Source organism: Chanodichthys erythropterus, chromosome 7 (assembly GCF_024489055.1).
Source record: "Chanodichthys erythropterus isolate Z2021 chromosome 7, ASM2448905v1, whole genome shotgun sequence".
In the NCBI taxonomy this organism is placed as follows: Eukaryota; Metazoa; Chordata; class Actinopteri; order Cypriniformes; family Xenocyprididae; genus Chanodichthys; species Chanodichthys erythropterus.
Genome location: NC_090227.1, coordinates 36,456,738 through 36,473,063, shown reverse-complemented (window position 1 = coordinate 36,473,063; position 16,326 = coordinate 36,456,738). Strand labels below are relative to the sequence as shown.

The 16,326-nt window shown below is 38.6% G+C and overlaps 1 protein-coding gene across 1 annotated transcript; it reads left to right on the top strand.

Moving 5' to 3' along the window:
- The first annotated feature begins 8,794 nt into the window (after positions 1 to 8,794).
- Positions 8,795 to 15,796, top strand: LOC137022930 (leukotriene B4 receptor 1-like). The gene is made up of 2 exons (XM_067389400.1): positions 8,795 to 9,154; positions 15,182 to 15,796. Exons 1-2 carry the CDS (start codon positions 8,795 to 8,797, stop codon positions 15,794 to 15,796), a joined length of 975 nt encoding a protein of 324 aa, XP_067245501.1.
- Positions 15,797 to 16,326: the final 530 nt, after the last annotated feature.

Sequence of the window (16,326 nt, the reverse complement as noted above, 5' to 3'; positions counted from 1 at the left end):
AAAAAACTAGTACAAAACTCCCAGCATGCATCACAGCATGAATAAATATGCAGCTGAATTGTCCTATTATTTTCTTAATTTCTAACTATTTGCTTTTATTTTTGCTGTGGTTTTTAGCAGCTTTTTGTGATGTTGATCTGATTGTCTGAATATTTAGTTGTCACCATTGTTGAGATTCATACACTGATTGCTTATATCTGTTTTTGTCATTGTAGTTTGTTATTTTCTGCTTGTTTTCTTCAATCTTCTAACTGATTTCAGCAATTCAGTGTGATCTCATATTGCTATAAGAAAGGGTTTGTAATTCAAATGTATTAAAAATGGATTTGATCTCATGTAACTAAAGTATATGGATTCTCAGAAATCTATGTTTTGGTGATATTGGCTTTGGAAAAGATTAAATGAGTTTCTTTTGCTTTGGTTATAGGTGTTAGTTTCTGTGTGGTCAGCAACAATTTATTTCACTTCTGCATGTTGCGCCTTACTGTGTGAGATGACACAAGTCACTCTTCTCACGGCCACTCCTGCTGTTTTCTTTGGGAAAAAATGAGTCATGAAATGAAAGCTTAAAGTGAAGGCCTGATTGTTTCACAGACTTTGTGACAAGTCAGTTCTTTTGAGTTTCTATGTTAATTTTGATATATTTTCACACTTAAAACATTGCTTGTAACAGTGTCCTTTTTTATGCAAAAAAAAAAAAAGTCTTCTGACAGTTATCTCTCAAGTGGTCAAGTGATAGTTCGCCAAAAAAATGAAAATTCTGTCATTATTTACTGACCCTCAAGTTGTTCCAAACCTGTATGAATTTCTTGTCTACCCCACTACTGGAGTGAGTTGTAACACTAGCTAGGGTTCTGGGGATAGATGAGAGATAATTTGCTGAAAAAAGATTTACACTACCTAATCGGAGGTGGGAAGTCCAGGGGTCAGAGAGTAAAAGTCCTGCCATATTTTTATTCCACCCACTGAAGCATTAATGAGATAAATAAGTGATTAATTGAGTGATGATTGAGCATTATTGAAGACACCTGATGATAACAAGCAGAATCACCAAAGGAGAAAATCACAATTTGTAAGTTACCATCATCGAGGTCAGGGATTGTTTTAGTTGAGCTCTTGACCCTTGACTTTTTAATATTAGATTTTGTTTAGACAGTTTTAACTGCATTAAAACCAACCAGACAAGCAAAGTTAAAAGGTGATCAGGTGGTGTTGGTTATGTTTTCACATAATCATTATTTGATCTGAATCACTGAACTTATGTAGAGCTCAATTTCTGAGTTAGACTTACTTTATTGAATATAGCAACGATACTACAGCAGAATATCAGCTTTATCAATACAAATTTGTTTTTTGAAAGTTGTCCTTATCACAAAGAAGATTTATTGTAGACACACACAAACATCAAGAAGCAGGCTGTGAATCTCAACAGTGGTGACAAGCAACATATTCTGATCAACAGATCAACTCTGAACATTAGAAAACAAGCTACTAAAAAGTCACAGAAAAACAGCAAAATTTAAATAGTGAGAATAAAGAAAATTACTAAGACAATTCAGCTCATAATTTATTCATGATTGTTCCAGAGTTTAGGTGCCAAATAGGAAAAGGATCTTCCACCTGCGGTTGATTTTGATATTCTAGGTATTTTCAGCTGGCCTGAATTCTGAGATCACAATAGACGTGAAGGACTATAATGCTTTAAGAGCTCGCTCAGGTACTGGGGAGCTAAACCATTTAGTGCTTTGTAAGTAATTAGCAAGATTTTAAAATCTATGATGTGTAAAGGTGCCCTAGATTGTTTTTTTACAAGATGTAATATAAGTCCTAGGTGTCCCCTGAATGTGTCTGTTAAGTTTCAGCTCAAAATACCCCATAGATTTTTTTTAATTAATTTTTTTAACTGCCTATTTTGGGGCATCATTAACTATGCACAGATTTTTTCAGCATGGCCCCTTTAAGAGATGCGCTACCTCTGCCACAGGAGCTCTGGACTCTATATTCATCGCATAAACAAAGTTCACACAGCTAATATAACCCTCAAATGGATCTTTACAAGATGTTCGTCATGCATGCTGTATGCATGCTTCAAATTATGTGAGTAAAGTATTTATTTAGACGGTTACGTTTGATTCTGTGTGAGTTTGAGGCTATGCTCTGTGGCTAACGGCTAATGCTACACTGTTGGAGAGATTTATAAAAAATGAAGTTGTGTTTATGAATTATACAGACTGCACATGTCTAAAAATGAAAATAGCAACGGCTCTTGTCTCCGTGAATACAGTAAGAAACGATAGCAACATGCTAATGAAACATTTAGAAAGACAATTTACAAATATCACTAAAAATATCATGATATCATGGATCATGTCAGTTATTATTGCTCCATCTGCCATTTTTCGCTGTTGTTCTCGCTTGCTTACCTCGTCTGTGCACAGATCCAGACATTAATACTGCCTTTCCTTGTCTAATGCGTCAAACAGGGTCTGGCATTATGCAAATATTGGGGGCGGAGCCCCCGACTGTTACGTAACAGTCGGTGTTATGTTGAGATCCGAGTGTTTTCCGGAAATCTTTTAAACAAATGAGATTTACATAAGAAGGAGGAAACAATGGAGTTTGAAACTCACTGTATGTCATTTCCATGTACTGAACTCTTGTTATTTAACCATGCCAAGATAAATTCAATTTTTCATTCGAGGGCACCTTTAACAGGAAGCCAATGCAGTGTTGACAGAACTGGGCTAATATGGTCATACCCCGCTAGAAATTTTACGTTCTCAGAATGTCCCTACTGGTGTTAAGGACGTTGTCTAGTAACGTTCCCAGTACGTTCAGAGATGGTCATGATGTGGAGTTCTTTTAAGGTTTGGGGGATGTTATTTGGTGGATCTTCAGGGAACATTCAGGACGTTCTCTGAACATTTAGGAAACCATACTTCATATGGAAATGTTCTCAGAACGTCCCTGCTGGCCTTGTCAAAAAATGAATTGAAAACTAGAGCTAAATTGACTAATAAATATGGCTGTTCAAACAAAAACAAATTTTTATTAAATGTCTTACAAAAAACAACAGCACATGCATAAGCTAATGCAACTACACAGTTACTGCAACCTTTAAATAAAACAATATGCAATAAAACACAAAACTCACAAAACTCAGATAACAGAAACAACATTAAACACTAAGGGGCGGTTTCCTGGACAGGGTTTAAATTAAGACAGGATAGGCCTTAATCTAGAATAGTTAATCGTGTCTTAAAAAATGGCTTTCTGAAACACAGATTAAGTACAGATTACTAAAACCTGGACTATGGAGTCCTGACTTAAAATAAACTAGATTAATTTAAAACCAACTTTGCTAATCTGAATTAGCATGAGAGAGGTTGCCTGTAAAACATGGAATGAACCAATAAAATCTTAAAATTGCATGTAACTGAGAAGCAAATCCAAGGAAAACAATGGCAGCAGAAAAAGAATGCAAAATAAAAAATAAAAAAAAAACTTTACTAAACAAGAGACATTTCTTTTAAGCAAGCAAAATACACCAGTTGTGGAAAAAAGAAATGCCTGGAAATATGTTTGTAATGAATTCTATTTGAAAAAAAAAAAAAAAAATTATATTATATATATATATATATATATATATATATATATATATATATATATATATTTATATGTAATCCTATGATTATTAATGCTTTTGTTTTGTCTTTACATAGCTATAAACTATTTACACATGTGATAATCCGTGTTGGCAGTCTAGAAATGATACTGGTTTGATCTAAAGCGATTACTTCATTATATATATTTAAAAAAATAAAAAATAAAATAAAAAAATGAATAAAAATCTCCAAAAAACACTAACATATCAAAAACTTTTACATAATAGAACATTAAACAGTAAAACGTCTCTCCATATTCTCATCTTTCTAAAAAATGCATAAAATAACACTTTTTCAACATTTACCCTGCGTCAAAATGTCCATACTATCCATCCTAAATAGTATGTGAGATTAAAATAAGTGTGTCCCAAAGCATAGTATGTTGAAAAGAGTAGTACTGGGAATGTTACTAGGCAACGTCCTTAACACCAGCGGGGATGTTCTGAGAATGTTCTGGGAACATAAAATTTTGGGGCGGTCACCTAGTAATGTCCCAGAACGTTCAGAGACGGTCATGATGTGGAGTTCAACATTCAGGACGTTCTGGGAATGTTTAGGGGACTATTAATATAGGACGTTCTGATAACTTCCCAAATGTCCTCTTTGTAACATTCTTGCATGACCATAAAATAACCAAAATAGAACATCCCCCTAAACTCATATTGGGAACGTTATTAAATGACCTACGGAGGACCGTGTGGAAACGTTCTGTTAATGTCAAAATATCCTCATTGTAACGTTCTTATGTGACCATAAAATAACCAAAATAGAACATCCCCCTAAACTCATATTGCGAACGTTATTAAATGACCAACGGAGGACTGTGTGGAAACGTTCTGTTAATGTCAAAATATCCTCATTGTAACGTTCTTATGTGACCATAAAATAACCAAAATGGAACGGCCCCCTAAAGTCATTTAAGGAACCTTGAACTGCAGCACTTTCATTACCAAAAGGAATGTCCTGAATGTTCTGTAAAGGTTCGGAATTTTCATTACCTTTTGAGAACTTTTAGGGAACATTGTGCAAGATTCCGAGAACGTTGCCTTCTACGTGGGATACTTCCTAGTTCTAGTAAGAACTCTAGCTGCAGCATGGCCTTCAAATGAAAGATTGTTATCAAAGAGCTCACCCAGGTTCCTAACTGACGACGAAGACTTAACAGAGCAGCCATCAAGGTTATTACGTGAAGAAGTTTTTGGTCCAAAAATTAGAATCTCTGTTTTTTCAGAATTTAGTAGTAGTAAATTATTGGTCATCCAATTTTTTATATCAGCTATGCATTTTGTAAACTAGTAAGTTTCGTCAGGGCATGAAGAAATATAGAGCTGAGTATCATCAGCGTAACAATGAAAACTAACGCCATGCTTCCTGATGATATCTCCCAAGGGTAGCATGTACAGAGTGAAAAGCAACGGCCCTAGTACTGAGCCTTGCGGTACTCCATATTGAACATGTGATCGATTTGACATCTCTTCATTTACTACTACAAACTGATAACGGTCAGATAAGTATGATTTGGACCATGACAATGCAATTCCACTAATGCCAACATAATTTTTGAGTCTATTTAAAAGAATATTGTGATCAATAGTGTCAAATGCAGCACTAAGATCCAGTAATACTTATAAAGAGACACAACCATGATCTGATGATAAGAGCAAATCATTAGTAACTCTAATGAGAGCAGTCTCACTACTATGGTACGGTCTAAATCCTGACTGGAAATCCTCACAGATACTATTTCTTTCTAAAAAGGAACATAGTTGTGATGATACTCCCTTTTCTAGTATTTCTGACAGAAAAGTGAGATTGAGATCGCCCTATAACTGACTAATTCTCTAGCATCAAGTTGTGTTTTTTTAATAAGAGGTTTAATAATAGCCAGCTTAAAACGTACGTATCCTAGTGATAAAGATGAATTGACGATATTAAGAAGAGGATCTATGACCTCTGGAAGCATCTCTTTCAATAGCTTTGTCGGCATAGGGTCTAACATACATGTTGTTGATTTTAACAAGTTTAGACAATTCTTCCTCTCCTAAAGCAGTAAATGAATTGAATTTTTCCTCAGGGACACTACAATGCACTGTCTGATGCAATACTGTAGAAGACGGTTGCATGGTTATAATTTTTTCTCTAATATTACCAATCTTGCAAGTAAAGAAGTTCATAAAGTCATTACTGCTGTGCTCTTTGGAAACATCAGAAGTTTAAGGTTTATTTCTTGTTAATTCAGCCACTGTATCAAATAAATACCTAAGGTTGTGCTTATTTTCTTCTAAAAGTTTTGAAAAATAGGCAGATCTAGCAGTTTTTAAGGCCTTTCTGTACTCAATCATTCTCTCTCTCCATGAAATGCGAAATACTTCTAGTTTTGTTTTCTTCCAGGTGCGCTCCATTTTTCTGGCTGCTACCTTTAGTCAAGTCAAGTCACCCTTATTTATATAGCGCTTTTTACAATGCAGATTGTGTCAAAGCAGCTTTACATTGATAATGGGTATATAATTTTTCCTTTTAAAGAATAGTGTCAATGCAGGCAGATCAAAAGCACTGTTGAATAAATGTCAAGGATACTGTTGAATGTCAAATATCAAGTCAAATTAAATTAAATTATGGCTGCAAGATTAATCGTATTTTATCACGATAACGATATCTGCTTCTCTCGATTGATTTTAAATAATCGTCACAATATTGGCCCGCTCTATGAAAATGAACATAATTTGGAAATATTGGAAGTAATATTAGGAATTTCGCTGGTTTATCTTTTTAAGTTCCTAAAGGTTTTACCAGTTTTCATAATGTTGATCAGCTAGAAATGATTTTTCTTTGCTTTACGAATTTTGCCGGGCAATTTGAATCTGGTTTGTCTTATTGCAAACGAATTGTGTTGCTTTAAAATCTAATGTGAATACATATTACAAAGCCCTCACCAAAACCATGTTTTGTATTGATTTACCATCTAACGAAGTTATCATAGTTGGTTAAATTTAAGTCTTTGTGCCACCTACAGGCCTTTTGGGTGAAGTGTAGGTTGGTAAAGAATTTGCAAAATAGCCATAGTTTCATTACTCTTTTGATAGAATAAACATGATTAATAATCGTGATTATAATTTTGAGGAAACTGTGGCACTGGCTGTTTTGTTGATGATGTCTTCACAATGGATGATCTAGTCGACTTAGGGCCCGAGTGTGCTCATTGTACCATGGCGTTGGATTAATTTCCTTATTTTTTTTAAATGTAAAGGAGCAACTGAGTCTAATGTGCTGGAAAAGACAGAGGCAATAGTTTCTGTTGCAACATCGAGGTCTTCTAAGCTGTCTGGTATGCTAAGGCGATGAAACTGATCAGGAAGATTATTTATAAAGCGATCTTTAGTGGTTGAAGGGATGGTTCTACCATATTTATGGCAGGGAGGCAGTTTAGCCGCCTTGACTAAATGTAGTATACACGAGACTAGATAATGTTCTGAGATGTCATCACTCTGCTGCAGAATTTCAACAGCATCAATATCGATTCCATGTGACAATATTAGATCTAAAGTATGATTATGACAATGAGTGGGTCCTGACATGTGTTGTCTAACACTAATAGAGTTTAGAATGTCTGCAAATGCCAATCCCAATGAGTCTTTTTTATTATCTACATGGATATTAAAATCACCAACAACAAGACTTTATCTGCAGCTAGTACTAATTCTGCTAGAAAATCAGCAAATTCTTTGATAAAGTCTGTATGGTGTCCTGGTGGCCTGTATACAGTAGCCAGCACAAATGTCAACTTACATAATGTTAGGTAAAGTACCATCACTTCGAAGGAATTATATTTGAAAGACTTCTGACTAATACTGTAAATATTACTATAAATTACAGCAACACCTCCCCCTTTGCCTTTCTGACGAGGATTTTGTCGATAATCATAACCTTGAGGGCTAGACTCATTTAAAGTAATGTAATCGTCCGGTTTTAGCCAAGTTTCTGTCAAACACAGCACTTCTAGATTATTGTCTGTGATAATATAATTTACAATAAGGGATTTTGAAGAAAGGGATCTAATATTTAACAACCCAAGCTTTATCATTTATTTATCATTATTATCTCTATTTTTTATTTGTTGAACAGCAATTACATTTTTACCATTATATGGGTTTGGACGTTTTTTGTTTTTACTAATTCGGGGTACAGACACAGTCTCTATGTGATAATATCTAGGTGTAAGAGTTTCTATGTGTTGGGAATTATCTGACTTCTGTAACGTGAGGCAGCTAGCAGACAGTTGGTTTAGCCAGTCTGTCTGCTGTTTTTTCTTGACCTGGGATCTAGTTTGCCGTTTTTCAGCTCTAAGACTATATGCCATATTACTAGAGAGAAGAGTAGCACCATCCAGGGAGGGATGAATACCATCTCTTTTCAACAGGTCAGGTCTGCCCCAAAAACTTTTCCAATTGTCTATGAAACCTATATTATTTAAACACAGGGAACTCAGGCAAAACAGAACAGGGAAAATGGAACCAAAACACAATGAAACTTAACATACATAGAAATACGTTACATTAGTCCCCCCTCCTGGAAAGTGCGTTACTGCATTGTAACAAGTCCAACCAAGCTAGGGCTCCAGAGGACTGAGGTGGAGCCGGTGGGACTGAGGACCAAGGCAGAGCTGGAGGGAAGGCGGACTCATAAAGGTAATTTGGTCATAGAGACAGCAAAACCACTACACATAAATGTAAATGAGACCGAACAATGAACTAAAGGCTTAAATACACAGACTGAATAATCAACAGAAAACAGAGCAGGTGTGTAAAATAGGAACTATGAAAACTAATAAGCACAGGGATCTTAGGCAAAGCAGAACAGGGAAACAGAACCAAAACAAAATGAAATTAAACAGACAAAAAACTACACATTACAATAGTGAGTCAACGGGGAGCTTTAATTATTTTATTAATTTATTTATTTATTGTGTGTGTGTGTGTGTGTGTGTATTTGCAAGCACCTTGTTTTGGGGAAGACTGAGATTAGAAAAAAGCTGTGGTTTTGGTCTACAGAAGTGGGAGGAGTCAATGTAGCCCTTGTTCTTCAAGCAGTCATAGCTCAGGTTCAGCATTTCCAGACAAGAAAATCTGATGATGGAGCTAAAACTAGGCTTCAATTCAACCTCTAACAGCACTGCTGTGGGTTCAAAACAGATCACTCCTGCTGTAGTTCTGGGTTTGTGCTGTTTGGTGGGTTTGCCAAGCAACATTGCAGTAATCATCAGCATTGCTCGTGAGTGGAACAAAAATTTGAGCTTTACCTTAAAACTAATACTAAACCTTGCTGTCTCTGATGCTTTGAGCCTTTGCTTGGCTCCTGTGGTGCTGTGTGGAATACTGTTTGCATGGAAACTCGACATTTGGTCTTGTAGGATCCTGATCTTCTTGGGTTACTGGAGTCTGTATGTTGTAGTCCTGACGGTCACCTCCATGAGTGTTCATCGCTATCACAATGTCATCAAGTTGTAACAGTTCTGTCACATTAGTCCCAGTAGATTACCTAATGTTATAGCTAACCCAATCAGTAGGGGGCGATCTGGAGTCTGAGTTGGCTGATTGCCTAAAATGGCTAGAGAAGAAGTATTGTGCAGGAAGTAGTGTGCTAAGCACATTGGATGTCTTCTCACCTTTGTTTGCTGTCTTTTGTTGGTGCCCTGATTTGAGGAACAACTTGTTCCTATTCTCAAATGTAAGTAAGCATCTGTCTATGTATGTATGTATGTATGTATGTAGGGTCTGTAAATATGATTTTGTTGGGGCTTAGCATCAGACACATGTTTGTTTATTGTTTGTTTATATGCAGAGGGTTTCTTGTGTGCAAGGATCAGCTCAATTTCAAACAGGACCTAGACCAAAGGGACTAATTGTCTTCGTTCATCTAACAACCATCTGCTAACCATCTCATTGACTGTGGTCAACGACTGATGAATTTGCTGATATGGATTTATTTCACTCCACTTAAGGACTTTTGTCTCACACATTCACCTTGAAGACTGATCTGTGGCTGGATACTACTTATTGCTGTACCTATGAACTGATGGACTTTCCAACTGATGGCGTTTCTTAGACTGTGGTGCTGGAATAAGAATTGTTGATGCTGATGTACTGCTCGCAATATGCATTGAATACACATGGGTGGTAGAAAGGTAGCAGTCTGTGTGGTCCCCCCTATTTATGTAGCATCAAAAAGTTAGGTGTTACATAATATTTGGCGCCCGAACAGGGACCTGAAAAGAATCCAGAACCAAATTGTAGAATTTCAATGAATTTGATTTGGTTGTACACAGACTAGTTTTGCTTTTCATGAGTCATTAATACATTAGGGCCTGAGATTGATACAAAATGGCCGATGTATATGATGAGATAGAGGGTGTGATTCTTGCAGAACCAGATTATTCCACTGCCCCTTTCACCAGTAGAAGAGAACCTGTCCAAGACATTATTCATTCTCTCAGTAATTTATATCTGGAGGGTGATCAAGAGAATGTAGAGCAAGAATGTGATTATGATGACTCTCTGTTACCACCACCTCCTCCAAATGAGGAAGACGAAAGCTTGTTGACAATGATAATGGCTTCAAGGATGCATAAAGTTGAGTGTAAAGTAGATGGGTTAGAAAACTCATCTGATGTCCGTTTTAAGGATATTCAACACCAGTTGAAGGAGCAAAGTAATAGGATGACTGCCATTGAATGTCAGCTGCAACACCTGGTAAGAAAGCATCAAGATCACCATACAGAGGTACAGCAGCTCGAGAACTCATTGTCCACCAAGCTGAAGGATGAGTGTAGCCAAGTAAAGGACACTTTGGAAGCTAAGGTCCAGGAGTTGGGGCGAGCCATTATGGATTGCCTGAAACGGAGAGATGGTCAGCTGAGATCACTAATTCAGTCTTCTGGGGGAGCCACTTCTACTCCAAATTTCACTCACTCCATGGCTGCTCATAGTTCTTTTCGACCTGTACATTGCCAGACCCCCATTAAACTGGAGTTTCCAAAGTTTGGAAGTTTGGATGGAGAAGATCCCATTACGTATCTGGAGAGATGTGATGAGTATCTAGCTATGCAACCTTTGAATGATGCTGAAATCTTATCCATGCTTCCTTCTGTATTAACACACACTGCTAAAGACTGTTGGGTGGCAGAGAAGAAGAGAGTAAGAACATGGTCACAGTTTAAGTCTGCATTTCTCCAGTCCTTTTTGTCTGACGATCACGAAGTGGAAGTGGAGAGAAGAATCAGAGAAAGAAAGCAAAGAGTTGATGAAAGTATCAGGACGTTTGCATACCAATATAGAGCATTGTGCTTGAGATTGAAGCCGGCTATGACGGAACGTGAAATACTCCAAGCAACGCTTCGTAACTGCAATCCAAGAATAGCCAGTATTTTAAGAGGTACTGCAACTACTGTGGATGAGCTGGTACGTGTAGGAACACTCATAGAGAGAGACATCAGTGAGGAGAGAGCTTTCTGGAGGCAAAGACATCAAGAAACCACCCCTAAGCCTGCTGAAACTAATAAATTCACAAGAGGACGACAGTCTAATCCTCATATTGCCGTTTTTTCAGAGAATGGGGAGAGGCCGCTAACAGCACTAACCTTGCCCATAACCATAAAAGGCCACCAATATCAGGCAATACTGGATACTGGGAGCACTTATTCATTAGTACAAGAGTCTTGCTGGCAACGATTGAAATCCAGTCATGCAATCAAGCAGAGGTCAGTCATTTTCCCTTGCTAATGGATATGTACAGTCAGCCTTGGGTAAGATAGCATGGCAGAGTACAATCCATGGTCACAGCTATCCTCTAAGAGCCTATGTGATGAGAGACTGTGACTTGACTTTCTCGATTGTATTGGGGCTTGAGTTTCTGATGACCTCAGGATTTTGCATTGATTTTAAAAGCTCCACATATACACTGCCCGAAGAATTTGATGTAATTCATCCCTTCACAACTTCTTCTCCCTCACCAACAGTCAGCCTGCACCTTGCACTACCTTTAGTGCCAACGACTTCCACTACGCTAACCACAATAAAGGAGTTAGTGGATCGAGCTGATGCTTCTAAAGCACAAAGACGTCAACTGGAAGGTTTAATGCTTGATTGGCCAACAGTATGCACAGATAATTTAGGACAAACTACTTTAATTCGCCACAGAATCCATACCATCGATGAGATTCCTGTCCGTAAGAAAGTTTACCCCGTTTCTGTAACCAAGCAAAAGTTCATAGACGAGGAGGTAGCAAGTATGCTGAGTAAAGGCATTATAAGGCCTTCTGTTTCCCCTTGGGCGGCACCAGTAGTCCTAGTGCCTAAGAAGGATGGTAGTACTCGCTTCTGTGTTGACTACCGAGCATTGAATTCCAAAACTCCGCTTGATGGGTTTCCAATGCCACAGATTCAGGATATCCTAGAGTCCTTGTATGGAGCGACCATATTCAGTACGTTAGATCTTAAATCTGGTTATTGGCAGGTTGGAATGGATGAGGATAGTATCAAAAAGACTGCCTTTGTCACCAAGAACAATCAATTTGAATTTGTTCGTCTTCCTTTTGGCCTCAAACGCCGCTGCTACCTTTCAAAGGCTCATGAACAACATTCTGAGGGATTGTCTAGGGAAGTTCTGCTTTGTCTATCTTGATGACATAGTGGTCTATTCCATGTCCATTCAAGACCACTTCCAACATCTCAAGCAACTCTTCGCAAAACTGGAAGCCTCAGGTTTAACACTCAACCTCAAGAAATGTTCTATGCTGCAAAAGACCATCACATACCTAGGACATGTTGTTTCCGAAGAAGGGGTCCGTACAGAAGCCTCTAAGGTCAAGGCAGTTCAAGATTTCCCGGTACCCAAGAATCTCAAGGAGGTACAGTGGTTTTTAGGTCTTGCAAGTTGGTAACATCGATTTATTGTCCACTTTTCAGAGCGAGCCGCACCATTGTATGCCCTAAAGGCTAAAGACGCTGTTTGGGATTGGACAGATGAATGCCAAAATGCTTTTACTGATCTTAAAAGTGCCCTCCAACGAGCACCAGTTTTAATGCCACCTGACTTCACTAAGGATTTTAGAGTACAAATTGACGCTAGCGACGTAGGATTAGGAGCTGTGCTGACACAGGACTTTGTCTGTTCACGACTTCTACAGGGAGCAGAGAAATCGTACTCTACGGCAGAAAAAGAATGTCTAGCAGTAGTGTGGGCCGTAGAAAAGTGGAGGCAGTACTTGGAGGGAAGGAATTTCGAAGTACTCATGGACCATTCTGCTCTGACTTGGGTATTCAATCACCCTAAACCATCCTCACGCTTGACTAGGTGGGCTTTACGGCTGCAAGGTTTTAACTTCTCGGTAAAGTACCGCAAAGGTTCATGTAATGTCGTACCAGATGCCCTATCCAGAGGACTACCTGTGCAGGAGGTGGTAAGCCACATTGCCCTGTGTCAGCCCACAAAACCAGACCCTAACTTACCAGTCAGCTGGGATGAGATTGGTAGAGCTCAAAAGCTTGATTCTTCTTTACAGACCTTATGGGAGTCTGCCAGACAACCTACCACAGACCCTAATCGCATTGCTTACATTGTGCAGAATGATTACTTGTTTCGCAGCGTACCTGACAAGCAGCAAGGGTGTACTTATCAATTAATTATACCTGCACCACTGAGGGAGACGTTTCTGCATTTCGCCCATTCAAACCCATTAAGTGGACACTTGGGAAGAATGAAAACTTTGAGGAGGCTACTCGACAATGTCTATTGGCCCGAGATTCGCAAAGATGTTTGGAGCTTCTGCACCCAATGTAAGACCTGTCAAGCCTACAAACCAAGAATCTCCAAGCTATCGGGATTGTTGCAGTCCACCCCAGTAGTGGAGCCTGGCCATATGCTTGGAGTGGACCTAATGGGTCCTTTCCCAAAAAGCCCACGGTCCAACGAGTTCTTATTAGTCTTTGTGGACTATTGCAGCAAGTGGGTGGAACTCTTTGCTCTACGCTCTGCAAAAACTCACCTCATAACAAACATTCTGACGAGAGAAATGTTCACACGATGGGGAGCTCCGGCATACTTAGTTTCTGATCGCGGGCCTCAGTTTACTGCCCAACTACTCAATGATGTTTGTAAACGATGGGGTGTAGTTCAAAAACTTACAACATCATATCATCCCCAGACCAACCTGACCGAGAGGGTCAACAAGACCTTAAAAACGATGATATCATCTTACGTCCGTGATAATCATCGCGACTGGGACAAGTGGATACCAGAATTTCGGTATGCCATAAATTCAGCCTGGCAAGAGAGTACGGGTCTCACTCCGGCGGAGATTGCACTAGGACGTAAGTTAAAAGGTCCACTTGAGCGGTTAGTCCGCAAGCCACCTAATCCTGACCATGTAGCCTACAGCACTGTTGAGAGGCAGAAAGCTCTTCTTGACCAAGTGAGGGAGAAGACTAGCCGAGCCCAGGAGAGGCAAGGCAAGTACTACAACAAGCATAGAAGGCCTGAGTCCTTCGACGAAGGAGATCTGGTTTGGATCCTCACTCACCCTCTATCTCGGGCTGCAGACTCTTTCATGGCCAAGTTAGCTCCAAGATGGCAAGGTCCTGCAAAGATCTTGAAAAGGTTGAATAATGTCAATTATAAAGTGGTAATGCTTGACAACCCAAGTCAAAGTGATACTTACCATGTTGAAAAGCTAAAGAAGTTTTATGGGACCGTCTAACCCTTTTCTTTTGGGGGAGGGGTGTGTAACAGTTCTGTCACATTAGTCCCAGTAGATTACCTAATGTTATAGCTAACCCAATCAGTAGGGGGCGATCTGGAGTCTGAGTTGGCTGATTGCCTAAAATGGCTAGAGAAGAAGTATTGTGCAGGAAGTAGTGTGCTAAGCACATTGGATGTCTTCTCACCTTTGTTTGCTGTCTTTTGTTGGTGCCCTGATTTGAGGAACAACTTGTTCCTATTCTCAAATGTAAGTAAGCATCTGTCTATGTATGTATGTATGTATGTATGTATGTATGTATGTAGGGTCTGTAAATATGATTTTGTTGGGGCTTAGCATCAGACACATGTTTGTTTATTGTTTGTTTATATGCAGAGGGTTTCTTGTGTGCAAGGATCAGCTCAATTTCAAACAGGACCTAGACCAAAGGGACTAATTGTCTTCGTTCATCTAACAACCATCTGCTAACCATCTCATTGACTGTGGTCAACGACTGATGAATTTGCTGATATGGATTTATTTCACTTCACTAAAGGACTTTTGTCTCACACATTCACCTTTGAAGACTGATCTGTGGCTGGATACTACTTATTGCTGTACCTATGAACTGATGGACTTTCCAACTGATGGCGTTTCTTAGACTGTGGTGCTGGAATAAGACTTGTTGATGCTGATGTACTGCTCGCAATATGCATTGAATACACATGGGTGGTAGAAAGGTAGCAGTCTGTGTGGTCCCTCAGTTTATTTATGTAGCATCAAAAAGTTAGGTGTTACAAAGTCCAGAGTCACTAACAGGATGATACTGCACAGACTGGAGAGACGGCACAGGTGCCTTCAGCTGATTGGCATCTGGATTCTAGCCTTTGTTTTTGCCCTACCAATATTTTTCACTCAAGGAGTCAAAGACAAGGATGGATTGCAGAGATGTCAGAGGACAATAGAGTCACAGTCTGTAGTAGTGGCTCTTCTGCTTCTTCAGATTTTGTTGGGGTTCGTCATCCCATTTTTGACAATATTGACATGTTATCTGTGGTTGCACAAAGGTTTGAGCCAAAAAGCCAAGAGCCCCAGTCCAACTAGAGCTCCACAGGACCAAGAACCCAGAAATCAGGGGCCAAAGGTTAAGACTTACAAGAAGAGACTTGTGGTCAGCATCGTTGTGGCTTTCTTTCTGTTTTGGACTCCTGTGCACATCATCAATGTGATTGATATAGTTACTACTCTGACTAAAACTTCTCATCCAGATGTTCATTCCCAAATGAAGTCCTTCCGTAGAGTTTGTGGTGATACAAGCAAGACTCTGGCTTTGCTAAACTGCTGTCTGAATCCTTTTTTCTATGTTTTCTTTTCAAGGAATGCCATAAAGTGTAGTAAGTAGAACCCCCCCCCCCCCCCCATTGTTTATTTCACAGTTACAAATTCAAATAATAATTATTTTTAAGTTGTAAAACTTGTCTGCTAACAAATTTCAAAAATCAGTTTGCTTTAAAAATGCATTCATTGTTGTAAAAAGCAGCATAAATGCAATCTTTTTATCTGTGCTCTGCCAAAGGAACATCTATGTAAATAAAACTAGAATGTGAAGGAATTTTTTTTAATTAATCATAATTAACATAAATTTTTCTTTCAGGGTTAACATTCATATGCTTTTGAAAGCGAAATGTCCCCAACACTTTGGCCAAAGTTAGCGTGTCTGAATATAACAAAAGAGGAAACAAAACTTAGACAGTTGATGTATGTTTAACATCATGATCCTATAAACAAGCTGAAGTATCAAGGAATCCAAATTTGCTGTTATCTAGAAACAGAGAACTATACATATTTAAGAACCAAACCATCATATTAGAGAACAAAAAAAATATGTGATGAATCATCACTTTTGTCATGCACTTATTTTACATAAACTGT

Bases quoted from the DNA above. Each gene is read 5' to 3' on its own strand.
- LOC137022930 (XM_067389400.1), top strand. From the start codon at position 8,795: ATGGAGCTAAAACTAGGCTTCAATTCAACCTCTAACAGCACTGCTGTG. The intron at 9,155-15,181 runs GTCATCAAGTTG...AGCATCAAAAAG, and splicing joins GTGTTCATCGCTATCACAAT to TTAGGTGTTACAAAGTCCAG.